This window comes from Stigmatopora nigra, chromosome 1 (genome assembly GCF_051989575.1).
Source record: "Stigmatopora nigra isolate UIUO_SnigA chromosome 1, RoL_Snig_1.1, whole genome shotgun sequence".
In the NCBI taxonomy this organism is placed as follows: domain Eukaryota; kingdom Metazoa; phylum Chordata; class Actinopteri; order Syngnathiformes; family Syngnathidae; genus Stigmatopora; species Stigmatopora nigra.
In genome coordinates this window covers 7,697,895-7,725,846 of record NC_135508.1, presented here as the reverse complement: position 1 = coordinate 7,725,846, position 27,952 = coordinate 7,697,895, and the positions used below count along the sequence as shown (strand labels likewise).

Sequence of the window (27,952 nt, the reverse complement as noted above, 5' to 3'; positions counted from 1 at the left end):
ATTTTGGCAGCCCAGTTGGTATACATAACGGCCCTACGGATGAAATCGAAACTATCATGTGGCCCGCAACAAAATATGAGTTTGACATCCCAGCTCTAGTTCAAACAAATTGAGAGACTGTGGTAGAGAATAATAATAAGGATAATTTTGAAATTCAAACAAACTAACCCATGTAGCGGAAAGTCTCCTCGGCCAGCATGGGAGAGACGGCGGTTTGATGGGTAGGGCCTTCATCTGGGGAACAACTGGGGGAAACTACCCAGTCCTGGCTGTCTGACAAGTAAAACGACCCGGATTCCACCGAAGTAGAACCAACTGAGCTGTATGGAATGCTGCTGCTCCCCAAGCCCTCATCTGTTGCATCACAAGACATGACAGCAGGATATAATCTCTCACTTCTGTCTTAAAGTGCTGTTTTGAAGCAACAATCCCACCAATGGTGGGGTACAAAATGCCAAGACGCACGCACCCGTTTCAGTACTGGACTCCTTCTTATCCACGGCTCTCTGTTTGACTTCAAACATGTTCGGAGGAGAAGAGCGCTGGGGGGTCACATCACATCCTACCCTGAGAATGGTGGCCTTACATTACCTGTCATAGCGCAGAAAGATATTGAAGATGAAAAGTAACTCAATGTGCTTAAACTGTCAATTATTCTTAAAATTTGATATTATAAAGGTAAAAAGTGAATGTGTTCAAAATTCCGACATACAATTATACAGTAATGAAACCTCGGGATAACGATAAACAAAGAAAAACAGTATATACAGATTTATAAACCACTGAACGACAATATAGGATAGGAAGGACATCCATGCATAAGTATTGAACTAAATCAAATAAAGAAAAAGGAAAAATCACCAGCAATAGTAAATATAATGTAAATGCATTGGGATATGATAACATCATTAATTTCCACCTGGTGGGTTCATTTATGACGTATAATTTGGTTCATAAAGTGTTTAAAATGGTTTCACTTACAATATATCATACATGCTTACTATTATCTTGGTTTAAGTTTGAATCCAATCCTTACCCTATAGGGATGCATCAAACACCACACATTTGTAGTAGTAGTAGTACAAGTACAAAGTATCTTGACTTTATACACTTTTCTACCCATGCAGTTGGGTGCTCTACGGAGTGAAACTCACGCAAGAAACCATTTCTTTGAAGAGAAAGGTGAAAGTGACAACAAGGCATGCAGAACAGCTGCCAGTTTCAATGACCCTGTGGCAAATTTGCATGACCACGCCCCCCAAAACACCCACAGGTGTCGGTGAAAGCCTGACAGCGAAAGATAGCAAATCCTTTAGAAAAGCTCGTCTCCGGCTTACGTAAGAAGAGGTTGCCTGAAGGTGCTTGACAGATTGATGCGATGCACGCATTCCTGCAGCCGTGTTGTGCACGGGTACAAATGTGACCCGTCTATAGCATTGGATTTGAACTACTAATGAAAGGTTACATGCAAATGAGAAGGCGCATATGTTTTAGCACACACTGTAGACTAAAAGTCACCAATGCGATGACCTCTGGTACCAGGTCGCCTCAAGGACGGGAGTAGCTGGGGGGACCATTCTAAAAATAGTCCACCAGTGAGTGATAAGCCTTTTGATTTCCTGGATATGTTTATAGAGGGGACCATTGGAAAATAAACACTTGCATTACTGAATACAGAATTTGGTTTCAAATTCGTTTTGATTTATTTCATATCTTGTCAAATCATTATTGATGATCCCCATAGAGAAATTATTAATATCATAATTCTTCGGCTAGATGAATATAATCAATTATTAAAAAAAGTTTGTTTTTTGATTTTGGTGCAATAAAGCCATCAAATAAATAGGTACTCAATATATGCATCTCAATGTCAACATGATTGTTTTTTTTTTTCCAGTTTTAGAAGCACATAATTTAAGTAACAACAGTCAAAATCAATGTCAAATCAAAGTCACACAAAACCAAGGTCTCCTCTTGTCCAATTTTAAAGAGGAAAGTGATGGGGGCGATCAAGTGTCTGTGAGTCATCCCATGAGTCACATTTATATTCAGACTGGTGGTTGCTTAATTGTGGCCATTGTTATTTGATTTGCCAATTTTCCTCGTTTTTATATCCCAATTCGGACTTTAATTAAACCCAAAATTTCGCTTCCGGGGTGGAATTTCTCTTGGGGTGAATGCATCTTCTTCGTACATCGTATTCATATACGTACATTCGCCACAAAAACCCACACCCACAATTCACCTAAAAATATGAAAATTCTTACATTAGAAAAATCAGCATAGCCTGACATTCAGAAACATAAAATGATCTAAACAATTTGACACAGCGATGGTTACGCACTGTATTAGCCTCCGTTAGCCATTGATATAGCAAAGAGCATTTAGGACCACGCAATTGCACTTTTCTGATCAAACATCCTTATATTCTAATTAGGTTAATTTGTGCATACTAGGCAATTAATTGGCTCGTTTTGAAGCATTTATGGTTATATTCACTAGAAATAGAGATGATTTTTGCTCGGATTGGCGAGGGTGATAAACAATACCGCAGAGAAAAGCACCATCTGCACTTCTTTAATCATTTTAAAAAGCAACCTTACCCTTTCTCGATATTATTCCACGACATATGACATTCGGTGAACCGCAACGGGGGATCGGGATGTTGATCGTCGCCACCAAAAAATTACCAAACACTGAGCGAGGGAAGTCGGAAAAGGAGGGGTGTGCGACATCAAACTACGACAGCTGATAGAATGATGTCATCACTCCGCGACACGCAGTCATCTGTGTTAAATTATAAATATTGCACAATATGCATTCCGCGCTCTTAAAATGTGGAGTGCATATAATTTAGTCGCAGCACGAATTATGTAATTTTAAAAGCGATGACAAAAACTTTTGGTACCGTTTTGCTAATACAGACACGTCGAACCCCCATTGCTGTGGAGGCAAGGTAACAGCGTTTAATTTATACTGCTCTTAAAATACGAGTTTAAAACAGCAACAACTGTACATCGAGACACGTGTACTAACAAAAGATCTTTTAGCATTTCGAGGCCTGAAATTTAAATTACTATCATTTGGGGAAAATGACGTGCAGCAAATTAACCACGTAAAATTGCATTGATTTTTTTTCCAATATTTTCAAAATATTTTCAAGTTTTTGATTGTTTTATTGCGTGTGCATGCGGTCGGGCGTCCTTCGTATGACCTCACGTGATCCGATTCATCCTCGCACGGGCACGTACTTTTGCACCCAATGTCACACACTCGACCTTGCCACTGTGGTAATTATTTGGCCAGTTCCTCCAAGTCATCTGATACATTCACATAATATCGACGCTGTGTGTGATTCATTTTTACGACTTATATAATGCGGAATTCGAGTTGGGTAAAATTGCGCGTGGTTAATGTGTTGGTCTCACAGTTTTGGGGTCCTGGGTTCAAATCCAGGTCAGCCCATCTCGGTGAAGTTTGCATGTTCTCCCCGGGCCTGTGTGGGTTTCCTCTGGATACTGTGATTTCCTCCTACATTCCAAAGACATGCATGTTAGGGTGGTTGGACCCAAAATTACTCCTAGGTATGAGTGTGAAGGTGAATAGTTGTCTCTCACCTGTTGATGATGGAGTATCAGACATCAGACACATCTTCAGGGTCTTCAATCCCCCAGTTAGGAAACTACCACAATGTCACAACAATCATTTAAAAAAGCAACATCAAGAACATGCAATTTTCACACAGGTGAGACCTGGATTTGAACCTAGGTACCCCACTGTGAAACCAACACACTAACCACTCACCCACTGGGCCATGCTGATGCAATTAATTATTTCAAAGATGTCTTTATCTAGTGCTGCAATTTATTCTTCCCACAATGTCATGCTCTGTGTGTGTCACTCAGCTCTCGGGTGGACAAATGCCAAATCCTGTGATTTGAGCGGTGCCTCAAAGACTCCATGTCTTTCCTGGTAAGACTTTTGTGAAGAATCATGTTAGTTAGTGTCTCATCTTCTCTGCGCAGCAGCAATCATATGGCATGCAGTAAATAAAATCCAAACTCCAGCACATTAAATATGCAAGTGCATGAAAAGTAATATTCAGTCTTATTTTTGTTGACTGGGATTTTTTTTCTCTACACTCTTTCAACCTCTCATGTCGCTCACCATACCCAACTTTGTATTGCATCAAATGCAGTCTTCACTCTTTTACCTCCCCTTGCATGACAAGGCCTCAAACCTTTCCCTCCTTGTTCCCCTCTCAACATTTTTGGGGTATCTCACCTGTGCTTGCCTCCCTGCTCCTCCTTCACCAGGACTGCTCCTGCATTTCCCACTCCCAGGTCCAGCCCATGGACATAGAGGAGTGCTATGAGGACACCAGTCAGCATCTCTTGGTCAGTCAGTCAAACACTGCATAGACAACAGTTTAAACATTACTTATGACAAATGATTGTCAAATCATACAAAAAATGAGTTTTGAGTGGAGCATATTGATACATTGGATATACTAAGCTGATTTATTTTAGTCTTAGTTCAATTTGTCCTTAACTGTGGACTGACGTTTTACTGCAGGGATCCGGGAGCACCCCTCAACACCCAACAGTGAGATGTGACAATAACATCACAGCTCTATCAGCACAGCCATCTCATTACCAGTTCCTCGTTGAGCTTGGTGAGAGAACTCATTAATACAAAATTTACTTCTTGATCTTGATAGATCAGTTGATAACATCGTTGATTAAACCTCCACCATGTTCAATCTGGAAAGTCAAACTATTGTGGAATATTGTGGCGCCCGTTAGTCTAGACCAGCATGGGCAAACTACGGCCTGCGGGCCACATACAAGGCTTTTTTGGCTATTTAATCCAGCCCGTCGACGTTGTCCATTTTTTTTCCCAAGATGGCGCCGTCACGCGGAAGCCAGTGGCAGTATCTCTGTCCATTTGTTTTTCGTGTTTTACACCCCTTCGATATTTTTTAATTACATTTTAATATTTCTTAACACGTTCCTTTTTACTTTACTTTGTACTTTATACTTTTTACTTAAATGATAAGTGATGAGTAGGTTAATACTTTAGCCATTTTTTTCAGTTTATCTTTCATATGTACTGTTAACGGATGCAGTTTTTTATATGTATCATATCTTGTGCTGACCCGCCCCATCTGTCAAATTTTTAAAGTCAAGGTGGCTCCTGGGCCCAAAAGTGTGCCCACCACTGAAATAGGGTCCCTCGAGGACCGGAGTTGGCCAAACCAGGTCTAGATAACACCTATTGTGGAATTAGTAGGCGGCTGTGAGTCGCAGATAGCATCACGTATTTGTGAGCCAGGGTCATACTGACATTCCATGATAAATATCAGACATTGGCAAAACGATGACGAAGGAGGGCGGATGTCCTTCACGATTTAACTGCAGTGTGCTCCGTCGATAAAAGACGTCAACTTGTAATAGAAAAGGAATAGTTCAAAGTTGGAAGCATGTCATGTCAAAGTGTGACATCGTCCATGTGACAGGCTGGGGCTTCAATCACCTGAGCCAGGTGCACATGGCGCGCCACACTCCAACTGGGCAGCTGGTAGCGGTAAAACAAACAAACCTGGATGAATGCTCAGAGGAGGAACTCCTACAACTCCTGGTGAGCCCGAGTCCAACTGCAGGCGTAGAAACCTAATAGCTGTTGTGTTTGCCAGACTCATTTGGATCCTTGGTCTCTAAACCCCCCTAGAATGAAGTTTTCCTGTCCAAACGGGTCCGTCACCCTAACCTGCTGACGTTCCGACTTGTCTTTAGCTCCTGCTGCCAGCTGTGGGTCCTCATGCCACTGATGGCTTACGGTCAGTCAATCTCAATAAAAAAAGTCCCTTGTAAAAGCAACTGTACTTTGAACTGTCCGTACCTCACAGGTTCTGCACACTTCCTAATGAGAACATATTTCCCCGATGGAATGAGTGAGTCCCTAATAGCGTACTTGCTATATGGTGTGCTGCAAGCGTTGGAGTACCTTCACCGCATGGGCTACGTTCACAGGTAGTTGTTTACTTTTCTCTCAATTGAAAACACTTGGCTTTTTCTCCAGTCATTTAGCAAAGTCGTTTATTTTCTTGTGTTTTGTTGACACAAATCATTTGGCTTTGACATAAAGAAAATAAGATTGTCCTGGCCGCTGCAGATTGTCCTGAGAAAGCATTAGAACTATCCATTCATTTTTTGAACCGCTTATCCTCACAAGGGATACTACTTTTGAGAGTTGGAATAATTTAGGATTATTTTATCTCCTTCCTGACACTTCATTTATTGGCCGCTGACTTTGATAAACATTCAATTAATTTGAAATGAAAAGGAAGGCAATGAAATACAAATGTTGATACAGTAATCCCTCGTATAACGCTGTTAATGTAGACCAGACTTGGCCGCGATAATCTAAAAATTGCTAAATAGGGTCACCCCTATTGTAACTTTTTTTTGCCTTCAGTGGTGAGTCATAGTAGCATGAGTAGCTTCCGCTTACGAGTTTCAGCGTGGATTTTCACATTTTTCTGAACTTAAACAAGAAATAATTAAAAAAAAAATTAATAGCGTGGAAAAAAATCGCATAGTAGTGAATTTGCGATAATCGAGGGATTACTGTACTATAATTGTAATCTTATTTAAACAATAACCCTAGTAAAAAAAACGTTTTTTTTATGCCTACCTCATGAGGGGTGTGAAGGCCAGTCACATCCTGTTGTCGGAAGAGGGGCGTGTCTACCTGTCGGGGCTCCACAGTGTTTACAGCATGATGCGTGAAGGGAAGAGAATGAGGGCGGTGTTCGACATGCCCCACCACAGTCCTGCCTTGCTGCCTTGGCTCAGCCCCGAACTGCTGCAACAGGTAAAATGCAATGCAAGTCTTACCCTAATTTTCTCAAATTTACATGCTGTCGTCCGCTAGGATCTTCGAGGTTATGGAGAAAAGTCTGATATCTACAGTTTGGGTATTGTCGCCTGTGAACTAGTGAGCGGCAGGGTGCCTTTCCAGGACATGGCGCCCACTCAGGTAAACAGAGATGGCAAAAAGGTGCTCTCACCTTACTTGGTAGCCTTAAAATAAGAGCTTCATTATTTGTCGGCTTTAGACTTTGCTGCTAAAGCTACGCGGTTTGCACCGCTGCCTGCCAGAGACTGCACTCTTCCCGCTAGGTGAGATGGAAGGGCTCAAGGTGTCGCGGTCCGGGGTAGACTCCGGCATGGGGGAGAGCGCGGCAACAGGAAGCGCCACTCACAGCACTGCCGCACCTCCGCCTGCCGCAGAAGTACCTCAGAGTCCCGGGCCCAAGAACCATTCGGCCACTTTGCACAATTTGGTGCAACTGTGTCTGCAGCAGCAGCCCGAGCACAGGTCTGTTCTTTCTCGTTGATTTGCAGTCAGTGGGGAAATCAGTCATCTTTTCTGACCTCTCCTCTCTTTGTGGACTTTTCAGACCGTCAGCCTCTGGTCTCCTGACCCACGCCTTCTTCAAACAGGTGTGTTCTTGCCTTTTGAGCTTCCGTTAAGTGACGCTTGTTAAGACTGCAGGGGTTCTGTTCAGTTTGCCTCAGTACAGTTTGGAGATTCGAAAATCTGATACTAAGTCACAAATTTGAAATACAGTGTTCCCTCGCTACTTCGCGGTTCAGTTACCGTGGACTCAGAGCTTCGCGGATTTTTTTGGGATTTTTTTTAAATACAAATATTACATTGAGACAACATATTTTAGTGTTTCTTGTTATAACATGGATTGTACTCTCTCTACCCATATTCTATATGGTGTACTGTATACAGTGGGGTAAAAATAAAAACAATAATTAAAAAAAAAAATAAAAATGTTCAAATTAAATTCAAATCAAGCATTTTTGAAGGGGAATCCCTACTTCGCGGAAATTCACTTATCGCGGGTGGTCCCGGTCCACATTAACCGCGATAACCGAGGGAACACTGTACTGGCTCATTGTTGTGGGATGGTAATTACGAACTATACGTGATCATGTGGCATTTTCTTAAAATAATTCAGTACAACAATAGTATTACTACAAATTTGTGTCCTAGTGGGCAATTCCCTTTTATGTAATTCTCTTTTATTAAGACACCCCTGAAGCATAAAAGAATCATTGATTCCTAAATCTTTAAATTTGTTTGTGCAGGTGAAGAGGCACACAAGAGACTCCTTCCTCAGCCTTGTTTACCCAGCGGTGCCACTCAGCAGCCCAGAAGGGCAGCTCTTATCCTGCCCACCCTCCCCATCCTGTCATGCTCAAACAGTAGCCACAGGCATTTCTGCTGAGGCATCATGGGATTTCTCTTAAAACACAACTAAATCGCTAGTTTGGAAAAAAATACTCATCTGGCTGTGTTAAATGAAACCACGAGGCAAAACTATGTGCAGTTGTTAAAGTGCACACATTTTTCATACATCATACAGACTGTTCCTTGTCACTTGAACGCTAAGAAATTCTGAATTCTTTGTGAAATGGTGTGAAATACTGTTTGTTAGTCTAAAAAACGCCTATATTTGTTTTTTTGTTTTTTTTTTTAAATAAAGAAAACCATCAAATGTGACCGGAAGTGGACTAGACAGAGTTGTGTAACCATATAACAGCAATTCAATAGAGTTGTACAGGTCATCTGTCACAAAAATGGTGGATAACGTTTTGAAATTGTTCAGCAAGTTCATTTTAATATCACTGTAATAAACCGTCATGTGATCAGGGGTGCGTCGATTTTGCCTACAGAATGAAAGCAAGTAACAACTACAGTATGTGTCTTCTGTGGATTGAACTGCCATATGAAACTTTGAGAAGGACTCATGTTGTATAAAGAAACAGAAATGTAATTATTCCCTCAGAAGCTTCATTGTCATTCTGTGTTTAGATATCACTCAGCATTCACGGGAAATTGAAAATCAGAATGATTAGTAAATCATGGATCATTTGATCAAATGAGCCTTTGATCAAATGTGAGCAAAAAATGCTAAGGAAAGATCCCGCTATATTGAAGTGTTCTGTGTTTTGTGTACTGTTTTGAAGATTACATGAGATTTCTTGCCCTGATGAGCAACCAAAGAAGAAATGTAGCCTTGAATGAGCAGCAAAGCAAGACTGGCTTTACGTAGAGACCTTAGTGTAGCTGTGATTATGTGCACTGTGATTTAAAGTACATGTCAAGGGAGGAATATGACATGAATAAACTCTTATGCAAGTTGAGTTTGACTTCTTTTCTGTTTTATCTCATCTACACTAAATCCCAGTCTAAGACCGTCACAATGTTTTCTCCAGAAAAAGACCAGTTTTGAGTTTGACAAAACTATGAAACCAAAACAATTCTAAGGCTGAAACATTTTACCACTTGTATGTTCTGCTTAATATTGTGCTGTTGCTGATTGGGCTACACAACAACAGTCTTTTGCATAGACAGACATGGAACTTTATTTTTCAGGACAGTGCTATCTATCATTCGTATGCAAAATCGAGGTGCGGTGTCCACATAGACAAGGTCGGTCGTGCCCAAAACTTTGGTTGGTTCCTCTTAACATTGAAAGAGGCAAAGGCAGTGTTGTGTGAGGAAACGATAACGACGCTTGTAAGAACAGTGACACTGTTAGATAGCTGAAAAAGATCTGCGTGCAGTGAGAGATACTGCCACGATCAAAATTGTACAAAGGTGGACATTGAATCACTTTGATCAAAACACATAACTCCTCATTCTCTGCGTGCTTAACTTAAAAGGAATAAAAACAAAAAAACATTCACAGCTCAAACTTGGACCTATTCAAAACAAACCAAATGAATGGTCGGTCTATTGAAGGAACAAATACTGATGGTAACAAATCGTCTATGTATGCGCTTGACATTTTACCGAAGTAATTCCTCAACCGTCCCTGACAAGTTGAAAAATATCTCACTGTGTTGACATTCCGAACCTTTTAAACTGTTTGTCCATCATTAAATTAATCAACGGTTTAATAAAAACAGAATTCACGATAGAGACCAATATTACACATGAATAAAAAGCCTTACATTCAAAGAACAACACCTGGTAGTGTAATGACCCATATCAATATGAGAGGGTTGATCTCAAAAGACAAGCTCTATATCATTCATGCTCATTTTTTTTCATGTCGCCATACCATTGGTCCCCCTCCGGTCCGGTAGGTCCAAGCACACTCCCTGATTGTGGTCCGCAAGGCGCTGTGGTTCTTCCTTGTGTTTGTTTCTATATCGCTGTTTTAGCCAAAAGCAAACACTGATTGGCTCCCTGCGTCCAACATTTGAACCGTCCACCAATGTGAACTGCTTTGGAAAATGTCCTCGAGTTCCACATCACATGACGGGAGTCATTTTTTCTTTTTCAACTGTTGAAATTCTATTGGAAACAGGTATCTCACTCTAATCCAAAAGTGCTGGTTTCCTCCACAGCGGTTTGCATCTTCTCATATAGGACGGAAAAGGACGGGTAGGGAGGCAGGTCCAGCCGGTTGAAACATGTGTGAGCTCTGCAGGGAGTGGACAATTAGGAATTGATTACATTAGACCTGAGCAATAAACCGATTTGCGAAAAAAAATATGATTTGTGCCTCGGAAATTTATGACCAAAGTGTCTGAATTGGTGGAATGGCACATATCTGGATATAATATGCTATTTCATACCTGGGCAGAGATGTTGCTTTGCCCCACTTTTCCACACAGAATCGCCGAGGTCCATTGCTTCCGCGCAGAGATGCAAAACCCTCATAGGGAATACTAGATGTGCCGGTCACAAACTTCAAATGAGAGAGAAAAAACAAAAAAACAAAAAGAACAAGAGTTGTCAACCTTCTTATTGTCATTCTGCCCATGTTCCATCATACCTGCAGGAGTCGAAGTCTTTGCTCATTGTTGAATCTCTCCACTGCGGCCCAGAACCAACGGATCACTATGTGGTTGTCATGGTAACCTAAAAATCGTCCAAGAAGTTTTATATATCTATGCACACAAACATCACCAAAAACCTAACCAGTCATATGTTGTTCGGATGTTCACATAATACATTGTGGATTAAATTAGGAGAAAAATAATGCAGTCGTAGATAAAACCAGACAAAAAACTCCGAAAATCTATGTTCCTGTAATCTTACAAAACGTACTATGCTCTTCTCTGCACTAATGAATATCAGCAGTCCCTTTATAACAAAACAGACTAACCAAAAAATATTGTAACCTATATATTTTTGCTGTTTTTGGTCTAAAAAAAACATCTTGAGGGCAGGTAATACTGCGCAGAGATGGAGTTTTAAGACGCGACACCATTTCAATAGCTCATATTTCTGAGAAAGTTCAGATTTTTTTAAAATTTTCAATTCCGTTAATAAAAAAATGTTGCCAATGGAGGAGGAGACAAATAATATCCGTTTGGGAAAATTATAACATTGACAATATACTGGATCTTACCCCAAAAGAAACTGGATGTATAAAACGATTCTACCAAGGGCATGACTACTATCTTTTCTTTTCGCACTCAGAGTAGTTTCATAGTGTTTCCTGGTCATACCCACCTCCTCTATACTCAGTGTTGTTCCTCCAATCAGACAAGTCAATCTCTGCCGTGCCAGCCATCACCAGCTCCAACTCCCTGGCATCAAACACCGACACAGACCGAGCATCCACCACCTGATCGAGAGCAAAATATACAAAAAGGGTCTTAGTAATCTATGAACACATAGCAGATTCATCTGATTGAATGTGATCGTACCTCGTAAAAGCCTCTGACCAAGCTTTCCGTCTGCTGCACAACACCACGCTCGATTCTCCACTTCACCATTCGTTCAATGTACTCTTTTTTGTTCTTTTCCGTCACTGGGATGTTGGCTCCACCAGCCTTCAGCTCCCGCTCTGTTATCTGCAGTGACACAAGTTACCGCAAAGATAGTCGACAAAGGTGTCGTGTGCTCAATGTATTGATTTGCATTAATCAACCGAACTTGTTCGTGAAACATTAATACAGTAATCCCTCGATTATCGTGGTCAATGTAGACCAGACATGGCCGCGATAAATGAAAAACCGTCAAGTCGGGTCACCCAATTTTAAAAAAATAATAATTTAACTTCAGTGCTCAGTCCTAGTAGCAAGTGAAAGACAGGGGAGTGCCTTTCAATTGTGAATTTCAGGGTGAATTTTCACATTTTTATGAAATTACAAAATAAATTTAATAAAAAAATCTGCGATCTAGTGAAGCCGCGATATTCGAGGGATTACTGTATTGTTTAATAGCGCTCCCTATTGGAACTTAAGATAACAGGAAATGATTTTCTCTTTTCAGTAGAACTTCATGTTATTTCCCTTGTGTTATTATTCATGTAATTGGACCGTTTGCTGTTTTAAATACAATTTTATGACTATTATGTTGTTAGGTTCGTGCACATTTTCAAAGGTTTAGTAATTTGTATTCTGACCTGTCCAAAGACTTCTTCATTGACAGTGAATGAGAGGTCCAACATATCCTCAATGTCGTTGTCCTTCATCCACTGAAGCGACTGATGGAACTCCTCATCCAGATACTCTAGGTCGCTCAAATCGCAGGGACTATGCACATTAAAACAACATATGTTGGGGGAAGATATTTTTAGTTGTATGCTTGCTGAATTTCGTACACATACATGCGCAGTAATCCTTTATAGAATGGTCTGGTAAAGAAGGCATCCAGAAGGTACTGGTGGATCAGAGCCAAACCCAGGATGCGACCACTGAAGCGAAACCTAAAAGTGAACATACGGAGAAGGGGATTCAGTAACCTGTTTTGGTAAGCATTCAAATTAGTATGTTTTAAAAGGAATTTAATTGAAAGCGAGCAATTGGAGGGATGGAGAGTATAAGTAAACTCACCACTCATGGTGATTGTCCACAAAGGCTGACATGGGACTGATCTGGACAGTGTACGTGTCATTGGCAGAATATTCAAAGAGACCATAATAAGGATTGAACAACTCTCTTGAAACCAGGAAGAAGAACTCTCGGGAAGGTCCACTATAATCCAGTCTGAAAAAAACCCATACAAATCAATTTAAACCTTTGAACTTCCTATTATTAAAAGATTTTTGCTTTTTTGAGCCCCCCATTTGTGCGCCATTTAATAAACCCCTGCCGTTTAATATATCCGGCTAAATTAAACAGCAAAATACGGAACTAGCTTTTGTTTTCACCATCTGAATAATCTTTATTTTTCATAATTAAATTTAAGTTTCAGATGAAAACTATATATTTCTTTAAATTTATTTTCTTTACAGGAGGACCCAGTCATACAATTTTGGAAACATAGTTTCATTCTATTTTGCTTCTTTTTTTTTTAAATGTGCAACTACCACAACTAATTATGCCAATTGAACGTTTGTGTTACTCAGTAATTTTGAGTAATTTAGCAAATTTGTGAATATTGTCATCAACTCAATACTGTTAACTTGATAAAATGTCAGACTAGTGTCTACTTACCCCTCTTCGCCCACAAAGCTGACGTAGAGCTTACTACGCTGTAGATCTTTGCGGGAATAGCAAGTGATCTGATTGAAAGCATCTTCCAGTAGGTGGCCACGGCGGATGATCAATCTATGAGTGTGTGCAAATATTGTCAATCATGCTTAATTTCACTTACTCTCAGGCAGCACCTACTTGAGCTTTCCTGGTCCTTGGCCGTAACCTTTGGTCTCCAGCTTTCTGTAGAAATTGCGAAGTTTGGCCTCAAAGTCCCTTTTGTAGGGTGCTGGGGCTCTAGCGTTGGCTCTCTGGGTACCTACAGGGGATTTGACTGTCATACCTTACACTTTATTTATTCATATTGATTGCTATTATGTCGCAGATAGCCTTCTAATTGTGTATTGAAGCTGCCAATTTCCCCTTCTGTTGCTATGTCACTGTGTGCAATAATGGTAGAATGGATTTCATTTTGGCTTATTACCCAAAGGTGTGATCATATATGATTGTGCTGTGCATTTTTTTTGCTGCACTTTTAAATTCCCGCCCACAACATGGATGACGATGTGATTTTACCGGGTGAGTTTTGTGGGGAGGAGACAGGAGAACCCCTTGGTGACTGGCAGTAGCTGGGGTGCAGTAAGGCATGGGGAGGTATATATGACATGACTTCATCCTCAAAGAGACTGAAGAGAGGAAAAATAGTGAGCTAATAGAAAGACAGACATTGATTACACGGAAGAGGACCTCACCTCAGCAAAATGACGAGGTCGGCATCTCCTGACAGCCGCGCCAACCCTGATACTCCGTCTGTGCGAATCAATTGGACCTTCTCCCTGTAGTCAGAGCAACATTAAAATGGCTTTGCTTGAACATGATCTCTTCGATTAAGAAATAAATATGTTGAAAAAAATTCCATTCCAAGCCAAAGTGTGTTTACCTGAGTGAATGGTTCCGATGGAAATCTGGTTGCCTCTCTTGTAAAATCTCAAAGATGTTAGCTTGCCGTAGAAAAGCCACAATTTTGTCATTGTACGCTACACAAAAACAAACAAAAAAGTCAATGCAAACCAACTCAATTAAACTTTCTAATGCATACTAACCCACGGGCACAACATCTGGAACCTGGCCCCTGCTGGCAGATGAGAGGGTGTTTGAGGGTCTCGGTAAAATGGGCGGACCGGCATGACGGGACTCTTCACCCACCTGTAGAATGGCTTTGTATTAAAAATTGTGACTTCTAAATATAATACACATAAATACTAATAGTGTCTATTTTTGGAAAATAGACTTTCTCAGGTGTTTTCCACTCTAAAATTGGACGGCAAAACTAGAAAAATGCGGGTTGAGGAGCACTTTTAAGCAAAATTCACCAGGCGTCGTGGGCTGACTTCCCCAGCGCTATGGCTACGTTGTCGGGTCAGGTGTTGCCGATGAGTCAACAGGCTTGGTGGACGACAGCTTTGCAGGGGCAGCCGAGGGTCGATGAAGGTCGTTGCTCGACTATTATGGTCCACAAAGAAAGGCTGGACAACAATACAGTTCCGTCCGGTCAATTCATTTTTACACATCCGATGAGACAAAACAAGTAATGACACTGATGATGAGGGCCCACCTTCCCCGTGTGGTCGTGCTTCATCTCCCAGCCTCGAGGCAATTCCAGTTGTTTGTTGGCAAACATGTTAAGGAAGGCTACCAGGTCCCGGTTGTGCTGGTAGCGTTCATAGTGGTGAGTGTCCCGCCGCACCTTGCTGATCATGTGTTTCAAGCATGTGTTGGTGGTGAACATGCGGTAGGCACTCTGGCAGAAAGGTAACAGAAAAAATCCTCAAATGGCAGCAGGGCAGTATACAATGGAATTGGAGCCTATGACCGGTGGAGCCCGTGACCGGACGTTTGGTCGCCGGTCAAACTGTGACAGAGAGTTTACTGTTGAAACCAGCCCTCAAAATTATATTCATGAGTGTTTAATATCGAAGTGCTGTTTGATATCTAAGTACTGTTTAATATCCAAGTACTGTTTAATATCCAAGTACTGTTTAATATCCAAGTACTGTTTAATATCCAAGTACTGTTTAATATCCAAGTACTGTTTAATATCCAAGTACAGTTTAATATCTAAGTACTATTTAATATCTAAGTACTGTTTAATATCTAAGTACTGCTGAAACTAGCTCTCAAAATTATATTCATGAGAGAGCGTTTAATATCTAAACATCTACTGTTTTAAACTGTAATTAGATATTAAACAGTACTTAGATATTAGACTCCCTCTCTTGGATATTAAACTCTCTCTCATGAATATAATTTTGAGAGCTGGTTTCAACAGTAAACTCTCTGTAACCATTTGACCGGTGACCAAACGTCCGAGCACCGGTGAAGCCTATGCCAGCTTTGGGCAGTAACAGGGAACACGCTGAATTGTTTGCACAAGAAGACAAAGAACCAACCACACACACATTTATACATGGAGGCAATTTAGAGTGTTCAACCAGCGTACCATGCACGATTTTATGTTCAATGTAATTGTTTCTTAAGGGAGAACAATACCATCCTTTCAAACACATATCTTTCAAATGTAAGAGAATCAGTTTGTACATACAGGGTTAGAATGCAGCACAGTGAAGAAGTCAGGGCTGGTGAGGAACCTTGCACTGGGAGACTGGAGCAGTAGATAGAGGCGGGATCGAGAACTGGACTGAGCTGTGCTACTGTCCCGACGCAGCTCTACAAGAGACCAGAGATGCAAAAAGTTTATATAAACATCAATGCAATAATGTTTTCATGCATTATGTAAAAAATAATTCCCCGATCACAATAGTTAAAGAAAATATACATGTAATGAGGTTTAACCTGGGAAGGAAGGTTGCTGATCAGTTTCGTCGGCCGTCTGTTCATTGGCTGGCACGTCCTCTGTTCTGCTATCATTGGTTATCGTCCTCTGGATGCTCTGATATCTAAAAGGTGAGTTTGTTCATCATTGTGGTTACATTTTAATACAAGAAAGGTCATCGGGGCTACAATATTGACTTTCAAGAATTCGGTTGTTTGGACCTCCGGTTTAGTTGCTCCATCTGCTGGATGGAGCTGGACCTCTGGAGTGTCTGCTGGGCAGCCGGGGCAGTGGGCCGCTGCCAGGTGGTGGTTCTGTTAACGTGGTCCACATAAAAGATCCTCCCGTGGCTGTCAATCCGTGCCTCCCAATCTAATGGTAAAACCCATATATTTTAGAGACTGAGATACTTCTCATTACTAATTCAATGTCAGTCATATACTCTGCAATATCAACAAGTGCATTTTATTTGGCTTTTTCAATGCACATGTTTCAGTACTGTATTGCACAAATTGATGTTCTCTCAGAAGTGGTTGATGATAAAATTTTAAATGTTGTAAGTGCCCATGTATCACCAAGTTTATGCATTTATATTATATGACTACAAAAATTATATCACTTCCATTGGAAAGAAAGTTTCCAAATTCAAACACATTGCACAAGCGACATCACGGATAAACTTGAAGTTTCCAACGTTTATTATTCGAACCAAACATATATGAAAAACCATGAAGAATACTCACTTGGCGGAAGGGGCTCGTCCACCCTCTGGTAGCGACTGATGTCATGGCGTATGGATGGCAGAGTGTGGACAGAGACGTGGCCATTGATTGGAGCTATGGACGCATTGAAACACAAGCAGTCACATACACAAGGGCTGTTTTTATCATTCATACACTATAGCACATTACCAAAATAAGTGGTAGCAGTTCCTCAGCTATATATAACATAGTCCTACAATGATAAAGAATAGCATACCGACATCTTGTTTTCAGGGTTCTCAACTTTTAGAGTGTGGTCATTTGTGCTAGTCATACTTCACCAGCTTCGTCTCGTAGCAGTAAAATATGACATATACCTATTTACGTAAACCTAAGACTAGTAGGTAATAGTTATCTCAGGTTCGCGACCATGACAAATTAATTGTGAATGTCGTTGTAACTTTGATGGCATGGAATCGAGACGTGCCATTACTGAAGTGGAATAGTTGACATTTATTTTTTGTTATAGTTTTTTTTGCTTTCAAAACAGCTTACCGGTCTCTCCTTCCGATAACGTTGCGGTCAGTCCCTCTCGGACACTGCATGCCCCCTGGTCATGTGCTTGAGCAGCCCGTAGAGAGCGTCTTTTCCACACCTCCCCCCGCTCATCCTCCTCATCTTGTCCTGGGTTGACGAAACCTGCAAAAACAGAAAGGAGGACATTTTGTCTTAGGTGTGGCTGCATGATCAATGTTATTCAAAGAGATCAGATAATTGACAGCAGTCAGTCTCACCACTCACCTGCCTCACAGCTCCCAATATCGCTAGCGGTCGTCATAGCAGAAGTCGCCAAGCTGTTACTGCTCGATAACTCTGCCCCTTCCTCCTCTGCTCTCGGGGCCACTTGCACCCTCATCTCCACCTCCTAGAGCAAAAAGCAGATGCTCTCAAATCTGCTAAAAGAACCTGCCTGGTTCACGCTTGCCAGCATCACCTTTTGCCCTAAAGATCAGGCTACTCAAGTGTTTTATTCCTTGTGTTGTCATGCAACAACAGGCCATTAAAATTAAATAAAAACATGGTTTTCATTGCTTTTTTGAATGTGTTGAAAGTTCTTTTGGTAAATCATCAAAAAAATGCTATTTTGGAGTGGACAAATAGTTTGATCAAAAAAAGAACATCACATAAATTGTTTAATTAAAATGAATCTGAATCCATGTTAAGATCTTAATCAGGGGTGTCAAACATTAGGCCCGCGGGCCAGATCCCGCCCGTCTGGTGGTTTGGTATGGCCCGGGGAAGAAAGCTGCATTGTATAAAAAAAATATGAATTTTCTTTAAAATTTGTAGTTCTTGTATTATCCGCTAGGCAACATGAATTGACGTTTATTTATGTTCTTATGTTATTCTCTTGTTCATAATATATTGTTCATAATGTAAAAGGAAAATTCTGTTAATAAACATTTTGATAATTTACTCATTCTTTGCACTAACTATTAGTATTAGTGACTAATACAAAGGAAAAAAGTGGGCTTATTGTTAGTTCTATGTAATTTTGCAATGAGTTTACTGGTCCGGCCCGCTTCATCTCAAATTAAGCTGTATTCGGCCCGCAGACCAAAGGGAGTTTGACACCCCTGATCTAAATCATCTTACCTGAATAGGTGAAAGTGGGCCACAGCTAAATGAAGAACTACAGCCTGGGTCCTGGTTGGTGTTGATCCTGGGATTTTGCTCCGCACATGTGCATTCACTGGCAGTTTCTCGTTGTGAAACCCGGGGAGAACCACTGACATCCATTTCTCCACTAACACATGCTGATGCTCCAGCAACATCTGTGTTGATATTGGTCAACTCTTCCCCAATTTGTAGCTTTCCTGCACTTTCTTCACCAGGTTGGTCCGACCCAGTGGCAGAAGAACCGTCTGGGTGGACAACCTCTTGTTTGGACCTTTCGCTGTCACCAGGAATGTCGCATTCTGTAGTCCTCGGCGATCTCGTTTCCTGATGGGCACCGCGTGGCCCAGCATTATCGTCGTCCTCGTCGGAGTCTATGTGGAGCATTGCGTTGAGGCGCGTGTCCGTCGGAAAACTGGAGCGAAGTCTTGGCGACGGCCCCGTTGGATGCCGCTCAACGGGGTTCCCAGAGGCCTCAATGGCGTCCAAGTAGTCATTGAGTGACACCTGCCTGTGGGTGTGTCCTCCAGTAGCAGCAAGGATTGTGCCCTCCTGCCATGCGCTGCTGTTGCCATAGTAACAAGCACCATTGACTAACAGGGGGCTTTCCTGTGAGCTTGTGAGCGAAGCGGCGCATGCAAGTCCAGAAGATGAAGGCGGTTGTGGAAGGTCTTCATCGTCAGAAGGACTGCCGGGGTCACTGTTCACCGTGCTGCCCAAAAGGGTTCTAGTTGCATCTGGAGATCAATTTTAGAACACCATTCAGATTTTTGCAATATTAAAAAGTTTTTTACATATCTGCCACTGTTTTGATATTTGACAGATCCTATACAAGACGGAACAAAATCTGGCATTTAACTGGTTTGATCTTATTGTTGTATTGGTGCTCGGACGTTTGGTCGCCGGTCTTTTGGTCGCCGGTCTTTTGGTCGCCGGTCTTTTGGTCGCCGGTCTTTTGGTCACCGGTCTTTTGGTCGGCGGTCTTTTGGTCGCCGGTCTTTTGGTCGCCGGTTTTGTGGTCGCCGGTCTTTTGGTCACCGGTCTTTTGGTCACCGGTCTTTTGGTCGCCGGTCTTTTGGTCGCCGGTCTTTTGGTCGCCGGTCTTTTGGTCGCCGGTCAAATATACTTAGATATTAAACAGTACTTAGATATTCAACTCTCTCTCATAGATATTAAACTCTCTCTCTCTTAGATATTAAACTCTCTCTCTCTTAGATATTAAACTCTCTCCCATGAATATAATTTTGAGAGATGGCTTCAACAGTAAACTCTCTGTCACCATTTGACCGGCGACCAAAGGACCAGCGACCAAACGTCCGGTCATGGTTGTATTGAATGTGGTTTGACAATTCCATCACATTAACACTAGACGTGTAAAGATTTACTGCAGATCGAACAACACGTTCACCAAAGAAAGAGATCTCGCAATATCTCACAAAAGGGTGACTGTTATAGATTGCTGAAGTTGTCAGAGAAAACAAGACATACTAGGGGAAACCACTACTCGCTCTCTAGGAATCTGCATTTTTACAACCCTCCCCTCCTACGCTGAGGAAACCATGACTCTTTTTACTGCCGGATTCTTGTTCCTCAGTCAGAGAACAACAAACTTTTTGGCTGGAAATTGGCTTTGCATCTTATTATTGGGCCAATCCATTCCTCACTCCCCCAGACAAAAATAATCCGATGGTGTGATCTTTTAAGGCATAAAATAGTAGCTTAGCATTTGATGTCCTTGGTTGGAAAGGGCAAAATTGCAAGCATTTCTGTTTGCAAGTCCTTTCCAGCATTATGCAAAAACAACAATAAAAATCAGGAGGAATTTACAAGGCATTTAGTTGTAGAATTGAATAAAGATGTTTGACTATGTTCTGACATGACATATTCACTGTGGTTAAGGAAATTAATTGCCCCATGAAAATGTTTTGGGTATCACCAAATTTGTGTTTATGCAATATTTACAAGTACATTAACAAGAGAGTGGAAAATTAAAACACACACCTTCATGTGTGGAGGTAATGTCCACTCTGAACTGAAGCTGCCCGCTTACGTGATCCGTCGGCATCCGGCGACATAAGCTGTAGCTGACTGGGCGTTGGCTGTGTACACATGAAGAGTATTTAATCTAAATATAATGAAAGAGCACCCAATTAAATGATATCAGACTCACTCTGCTGTGGGTCCTTCTAAAAGTCTCTGCACAGGTACAATCAGCTGACCGAGGAAGCGCTTGAAGATTGGACGGCTCTTGGCAAATTTATCTTTCACTTCAATCTCCATTACATCACTCATCAGTGCCACAAAAGTATATTTCTAAAAGACAATGAGTTGACCACAAAATATCTGTTATATCGACTACAGAGCCACCAGATTTGGACGACGGGGGCCATTGTGTGTCAAGTTGCTAACCTCTCCATGCCACACAGGGTTGATGGTATTGTTGATGATGGAGGTCCGCCTTTCCTGACCATGGTGAGTAAATTTAGGGAGACCGGTTCTCTTCCCAGGCTGGATGGACATCTTCAGGTAAGGATCCGGGTTGAAAAACATGCCCTTCTTCAGGCCCACTGCCCGGATGTCTACATCAGATTATGCACACATTATTCTTCATGTATTTGTTTGTACAGTACTTGCTATATGTGTCCTTTAACCTGAGAGAGTGAAGGTGACCAGTTTGCGGCAGTGTTCTTCCCCTGGATGGCCCCCCGTTTGACCCTCACTGCCCACCTTGGGAGAGAGAAAGAACAGGAATGTCCTACTATAAAAATTAACAGTACAGAAAGGAAATAGGGAAACTAGAAAAATGGATCTGTACCGTCACTCCAGGGTTTTTGACAGTGATGCAAGGTGTTGTGGCTCTTAGTGCTCCACTCACACCGTGATAGTATTTGAAGCAGATCTTAGTTTCATCTGCAGGGAGTGAATACATCAACACCGAAGAAATCAGCTTTAGAGATTTAGATTCTACAGGTTCAGGCATAAACCATAACAAACATAGACCTCATGCATACCTATGGGTGGTCAAAGTACCTGTTGTTACTAAAAACATCCAAAACCTTTCGAAAAAGGTAGAAAAACAAGAAGAGGTACTCACGGTCCATGAAGTAGGGTCCCACTTCCAGTTTCCATACAATCTGGCCTCGCTGAGTGCCGTTCACGCCACGGTTCTTGGAGTCCCACACATTGGCGACACATGTCTCGTCTAGAGAACGCAAAGAATTGTATCATAGCAGTTGTAGTTTACCCCTCCTAAACAACAGAGGGCGGCGCTGAAAACACTAAACGACACATTGACGCATGTGCAGTTGGACAGCCGGTATCTGTAGTTGTCCCAATAGTAAACATCACTTACAGGTGAGAGAGAGACTGATATGGCTCTATTGCCAAAGGCTGTAGGCACAGCCAAGAGGGAGACTGTCCTCATTCCCGTCCCTGGAGCAAACCCAAAATTAACTTACAGTCTGACTCAATACCAATCAAAATAGCTCACCTTTAAACAGTGTTCTTGTCATGGTAACAATTTATCTGGATTACTAATTCTTTGGTTGGGAATTGATTAGCTCATCTGGAATGCAGCAGTGGACATATACCAATGTGTCCGACTGCCCAATAATAATTGAGAATAGAATAGAATATGATAGCGGAGCATTGCACTTAAAATAGTTCACAATTATTTATATCATTGAATTCTTAATCCATTACATTACTCAGTGGTTGAAATGAATTTGTCTCTCCTAATCATTTGTTTTACATATTAAATGTTGCAAAAAAAAGTCTTATTTCTAAGGGATGGAGGTACAGTCAGTCTAAGTAAAGCAGGTTTACAAATTACTACAATATTGCTTAACCTGAACTGTCAATGTTTATAGTTAACACAAGATAGTTTAAACGATCCATGCAAATCACCAATGCACTTGAGCGTATAAATCCTTTTATGATTACTCATGTGTGTGCTTTATGGTGGAGCTTTAACTCTCATTATATATGTAGAATGACAATAAAGACATTCAAATCAATTCTAGGCGGAGCAAAAACATTTACCTTATATAAAAGATTAAATTACCTTCCTAAAGTTAATTCTAGTGGGATTTGGCTCACCAATGTGATACAATCCAATCCAGTCTGTGGCGTCTACTTCCTCCTTGATGTCCCACGAGATGACAAGGCGGCCATGGCCGAGCACAAGTTGGTACGTGGATGCCGTAAGGGAGGAACGGCTGTCTGATGTCACGAGATCTGTGTCGCTGTTGGCTCGCTGTAGCCCCACCCCTGCTACTTCCCGCTCGCCCCCTGAAGTCAAAACCGTTGACGCCTGGGAGGAAGAGTCTGACAGGCTATGCATGTTTTCTGGTCCCATCGTGTAAGGTCGACCATGAGGGTTACGGCGCCTGACAGCCATCAGGTGTTCCCGGGCGCTGCCATTGGTTCCCGTTGAGGATGGCGGTGGAGAGGAAGAGGTGGCTGCAGTGGCCGTTGCCATGGCGACCACGGCGTCAAAGAAAGGCAGGGGAGGCTAGACTGCTGAGTGAGTGTAAAGATTATGATCGCGATGATGGATATGTTAGAAAGGGACCATATGATTGGGTCAGGGGAGGTGAACAGTTTAGAGCAGGTGGGTTCATTCAGGAAAAAGAAAATTTGTAGGCGATGGGCAGGGGGGTGGGGAGGAAGGTCGGGAAGGAGGGGGAGGGGGGTCAAGCCTGTTTGGTCTGAAGAAAATAAGCAATAAGACAAGGAAATAAAAACAAAGAAGGAAAAGGGGTGCAGATTAAAAAAGGAGGAATGTTGGAAAATTAGGTGCTCTGTCCAAGGTACGTGGAATTTGGATTTCCACACCAGACATTTCTTTTCCTGCAGTTAGTCATGGTTCCATGTCTTGTTATTGAAGTTATTATGAGGCAAATCTGTCCATGTCCTGTTCCATTTAGCATGGGGAGGTAATCGAGAAATGTGGGTTGGAGAGAGGATGCAGGCCTGGAAGTAAAGAAGAAAGAGGAGGATAATAGAAAGAACCATTGCATCACTATTGACAATTTAAGTATTTATTTTAAATAGTTTAGATCACATGTCTGATTGAAGGTGTGTCATTTTACCCACACAGAACATGAAATATTCACATTGGAAGCTCGGAACACACGGAGGATTGAACCATCGATCTCACAACTCTGATGCAGACGTCCTAACCACCGATGAAGAAGTGTCTGACGAGAAAATAATAAGAACTAATGGGGACAAGTAAAGTGAACAAGCACTTGGCATTATTGTAGAATTATGGCTAATGGCCTAATGTGAAGAGTGTGCTGATTCTTACAATCATAGCATATGTCAGCCAAACTAAGGGGCCTATATGATCCCAAATTGACATCCATTTGGACTTCGATCTGTACTGGAAATTCAACGCTTTATTTGTCTGAAAAGTTACAGGAAAGCAAGGATGGAAAATGTAAAAATGACCCCATTAATTGGGCTTGCAATCCAATTAAGTGAACCAGAAGCAGGGTTACTCTGCTTGTTCATCCAATATGATGGCCTATTCAAGCAATTATCAGAATGAACCATTGTTGATGATGTTAACAACCTCTGGACTCCTCCTTCCCTGCTCCTGTCTATCTGTGTTCATTCTTCAGATTGATTTAAATGGCTTGGGGCATGGTCATTAGCTACAGTCAACAGCTTTCCCAATGTGTAAAAAGCCACTAGGTGTTTTTCATTGAATACTACTTGTTTACTGTACCGGCTATGAAAACCTGCTAATATCAGTCCGTTTTTAATTTTCAAAAACGTATATAAACTTGCCTATTTTTATAGATTTGAGAAATTTTCAGTACAAGTTAAAGAAAATGTGCAATAAGAATGGGGAATGAGTGCACTGTCAGCTAATTTAGCTATGTTACTTTGTTACTGAAGGAAATTTAACACAATCTTTTATCATTTATGTAATCTCTCTTCCTGGGACCCTGGCATTGTGCCTGTTCATTTCTCCACAAAGTAGTAGGAGTGATAGCAGTATAATTAATCCATGAGGAAAAGGGATCTGTTTGAATCTTTGAAGATGAGATTTTGCTTGATTTTTTTTTGTGATGAAATTATGAGTAATTAAAATGACCAATGCAGCCTTTGAATTTTATGTTTGAAATGTGTACAGCATAAAAGACAGCATGCTGATTTTACCATGTGAGATCAGCCTCATGTTTTGGATTTTTTTTTTGGTTCAAGACTATTAAACAGGGTTGGTAAACATTTTCATCCAGGGCAACATTGCATTTTTTCTATTGACGTATGAATGAATGTATTTATCTAACCGTTATTAAAACAGGCAAGGATGACTTGGGATTTGGTGGTTAGCACATGTACCTCACATTTCTGAGATCAAGGGTTCAATCCTGGGGCCCTTCCTTCCTATGTGGAGTTTGTTTTTTGCTTGCCCGAGTTTTCTCCCTAAGCTCTAAGGTAACAGCTGTGGTCGAAAGTGTTTATAGGCTTGAATGTTTGTATGAATGGTTGTTTGCTTCTATGTACTCGGACATTGGCTGGCATCCAGTTCAGTATGTTCTCCACTACTCATCCAAGTCAGCTGGGATGAACTCCAGCTCATGCACAACCCAAATTAAGCCCAGTGCAATAGAAAATGGATGGATAATGAATATTTAATAACTTTTGATGACAGCACAAAAGGCTTTCTATATAGGCTACAGTGATAACTAGGTTTAATTTAACATACAGCAATATATACTGATAAATGTGTTGAACTTCTTCGATGGCCTTACTGGATCAGCCAAGCAAATATTTGGGTTGGCTTGCAGTATAAACTAGAATGAGGTACCTATAAGACAGAGTGAGTGAAAATGTGGGAGCAGTCTAACCATGTGTGTAGCACCAGCATGAAGTGTGTGGGTTATTTATAAATGGTAAGACTTTGTAACTAAAAATAGGCATAAGTGCAAAACCAAGTCAGAATATTACTGCCTGCAAGAATGAGCCTCTGCTTGTGCGCAGGTAGTATAGCATCTGGATTTCAACAAGACAACACAGGCTTGAAAACAATAGGCGTCGTATAAGGAAGTGGCAGGAAAGGAGAGGTTCAGGGCAAAATTGTGGATTTTTTAAAGTGTCATTAAATGCATGAGCCTGCATAAATCCCAATATGGCCTGGGCCATGAAATGTGGCCTGTTTGCAGCCAATCTGACATGTGACACTGTTTTACTTTGCCAACACTGTAAACCTTGTGAGTAGTTGGAGAAGAACTAAGCGGGGCAGTCAGTCAAAGGTGACTCGGTGCCTTTCTGACCCAATGATCCAAACCATCAAGACCTGACAGCAATGTGTGCTGAAAAGCACTCTACCTTTACCAATTATACAGTACATTAGCGACAATCCACACTCTGGCATAGATTTAACCTTAATAGCCTAAGCAAAGCTTGACCAGACATTTGGTCGACAGACATTTGGTCCCCGGACGTTTGGTCCCCGGACGTTTGGTCCCCGGAGGTTTGGTAATAAAACTTTTTGGGGGGGAATTTCAAGTCCATCATTTTCCCAGTGACGTAAAATAAACCAGGAATTTACAAAACAAAAAGTTGCTTCTTGATAGGCAATTTAATTACAAAGAAGAAAATCTGGGATAGGCTCCAGCACCTACCGCGACCCTAATGAGCATAAAGCGGTTCAGAAAATGAATGAATAAATCATTTTACAAATAGCAGATCTCTGATCCCCTATCCATGTCAGTGATGTAACATGACAGGCACCCTGAACATTTAAATGCCAGGCAATTTTGTGAAGATTGCAAAATCTGATCTTGGCTTTGTAATGATTGGGGAACAATGATTTACAAGAGATATAGGACTATTGATAACATAATGGACCACAGACACCACCCTAACTTTCATTGTATATTCTTTATAAATAATATCTTGGCATGTTTTTAGAAGTCAACCATAAAATGAGGAACAATAGAAGCGGCCACGATGATGCTCTCAGGAAAAGTAATTAAGCCGTGTAGCAATGTAATGACTGATACCATAGTAACTACACCATGATCAGCTCATCTCATTTTCTGAACCGCTTCATCCTTATTAGAGTTTCGGGGGCAGCTGGAGCCTATCCCAGCTGACACCGGGCCACAGGCGGGGGACAACACCCTGTATCGGTGGCCACCAGGGAGACAGACAACCATGCACACTCACCCATACTTAGTGGCAATTTAGAGTACCCGGAGGAAACCCACGCAGGCCCGAGATAACATGCAAACTCCACACAGGTGGACGTGACCTGGATTTGAACCCAGGAGCCCAGAGCTGTGAGGCCGACACGCTAACCACTGGCCCCACTGGGCCGCCCCACCAGATAATACAGCATTTCAATAATAAGATCACTATAAGGTCCATTGATAATAAATGTTATGTACAATTACATCTACGATATTTTAAAGCAATCAGGTTCTCACAGCTGGGGATGAGGATGAGGCTTTTGAGGAAGGAAATGAGCCTCCCAGTTGTTATTCTGGGCTCCATCGAATTGTAGTAGAACAACAATACTGTTGCTGTTTTTGGACACACAGACAAACACACACACACACAAATCACACAAATCAGTGTGATCCCCACCACGATAAAACACTGATGAGCAATTTTACTAGTCAGGTCTTTGTGGATGCTGCAAGTGTGAACACATCACTGCACAAGATCCCAGAAAATCATAACACTACACTACTACATTTTGATCGGTACTGAGGCATTTTGATTCCATAGTGAGATAAGTAAGACTTAAAATAACTAAATACGGTTGCTCACCTTTGTTGTTCTGATTTAATCGCCCATCCGCGAGACAAAATAGTCCCGGAGATCAGGGACCTGTCAACGGCTTTCAAGCAGGAATCCGACCGGCCAGCACCCGGGCGAGGCACCGCCTCCCCTACGAGGTTATGGTAGTTCTGTCAAAAGCTACTGTTCTCCCCACCCACGAATACATTACCACCCTCCAAAAAAAAATTATCCCACGACCAAACAGGTCAGGTTGGAAGTCTCACATCATGTGTAGTTGTCTCCCTCTCGTCGCGATGCAGCCTGGCAAGCTCATGCCTTATTTATTGGAGCGGACCTCGCTACATCCGGCGCCCAGTTTCCGCTACTCCGCTCCGGGTTTGCTTGTTAAGAAGAAGCCCCCCGACGCAACTGGATTATACGCGTACCTATGTTTGGAGGAAAGTGGAGATGCACAACTTTGAACGTTATCGGGCCTTGTAGCAAGCGAGTTCCGTTGGTCGTGCTCAACATCAAAA

At 41.7% G+C, this 27,952-nt stretch overlaps 3 protein-coding genes across 12 annotated transcripts in view; 1 reads left to right on the top strand and 2 right to left on the bottom strand.

Moving 5' to 3' along the window:
• The window catches only part of trak2 (trafficking protein, kinesin binding 2), a 12,391-nt gene extending 9,626 nt beyond the window's left edge, over nt 1–2,765 (bottom strand). For 5 of the 7 annotated variants that reach the window (XM_077718017.1, XM_077718026.1, XM_077718158.1 and 2 more), the window contains exons 1-3: nt 2,604–2,765; nt 470–591; nt 169–354 (exon numbers count right to left, since the gene is read on the bottom strand). In XM_077718017.1, the coding sequence (XP_077574143.1) occupies nt 169–354; nt 470–524 (241 nt within the window). In that variant the 5' untranslated portion in view covers nt 525–591; nt 2,604–2,765. The remainder of the gene's footprint in view (nt 1–168; nt 355–469; nt 592–2,603) is intronic. The other 2 variants (XM_077718318.1, XM_077718238.1) reach the window with 2 other exon arrangements.
• stradb (STE20 related adaptor beta) lies at nt 2,761–9,224 on the top strand. Of its 3 annotated transcripts, none has more exons than XM_077718691.1 (12): nt 2,761–2,956; nt 3,906–3,972; nt 4,317–4,397; nt 4,576–4,675; nt 5,519–5,640; nt 5,731–5,839; nt 5,909–6,032; nt 6,705–6,876; nt 6,937–7,041; nt 7,121–7,383; nt 7,466–7,508; nt 8,166–9,224. In XM_077718691.1, the coding sequence occupies exons 2-12, from the start codon at nt 3,961–3,963 to the stop codon at nt 8,325–8,327; spliced, it is 1,293 nt and encodes a 430-aa protein (XP_077574817.1). In that variant the 5' UTR covers nt 2,761–2,956; nt 3,906–3,960; the 3' UTR covers nt 8,328–9,224. The 3 variants fall into 3 exon arrangements, with proteins under 3 accessions (XP_077574817.1, XP_077574732.1, XP_077574897.1); XM_077718606.1 differs by having other exon boundaries at nt 4,199–4,397; XM_077718771.1 differs by lacking the exons at nt 4,317–4,397; nt 4,576–4,675.
• hecw2b (HECT, C2 and WW domain containing E3 ubiquitin protein ligase 2b) lies at nt 8,566–27,952 on the bottom strand. 2 transcript variants are annotated; one of them, XM_077717988.1, is made up of 32 exons: nt 27,701–27,952; nt 27,465–27,585; nt 22,770–23,645; nt 21,766–21,873; nt 21,487–21,581; nt 21,323–21,398; nt 21,081–21,250; nt 20,842–20,984; nt 20,673–20,770; nt 18,651–19,408; nt 17,796–17,919; nt 17,550–17,693; nt 17,037–17,129; nt 16,515–16,665; nt 16,314–16,417; nt 16,063–16,187; nt 15,076–15,261; nt 14,834–14,986; nt 14,564–14,666; nt 14,401–14,497; nt 14,213–14,296; nt 14,037–14,146; nt 13,659–13,779; nt 13,482–13,595; nt 12,879–13,031; nt 12,653–12,751; nt 12,449–12,578; nt 11,748–11,894; nt 11,551–11,665; nt 10,868–10,953; nt 10,668–10,780; nt 8,566–10,513 (listed from the first exon to the last, which is right to left on the bottom strand). In XM_077717988.1, exons 3-32 carry the CDS (start codon nt 23,149–23,151, stop codon nt 10,402–10,404), a joined length of 4,494 nt encoding a protein of 1,497 aa, XP_077574114.1. In that variant the 5' UTR covers nt 23,152–23,645; nt 27,465–27,585; nt 27,701–27,952; the 3' UTR covers nt 8,566–10,401. The 2 variants fall into 2 exon arrangements, with proteins under 2 accessions (XP_077574114.1, XP_077574035.1); XM_077717909.1 differs by having other exon boundaries at nt 27,465–27,952.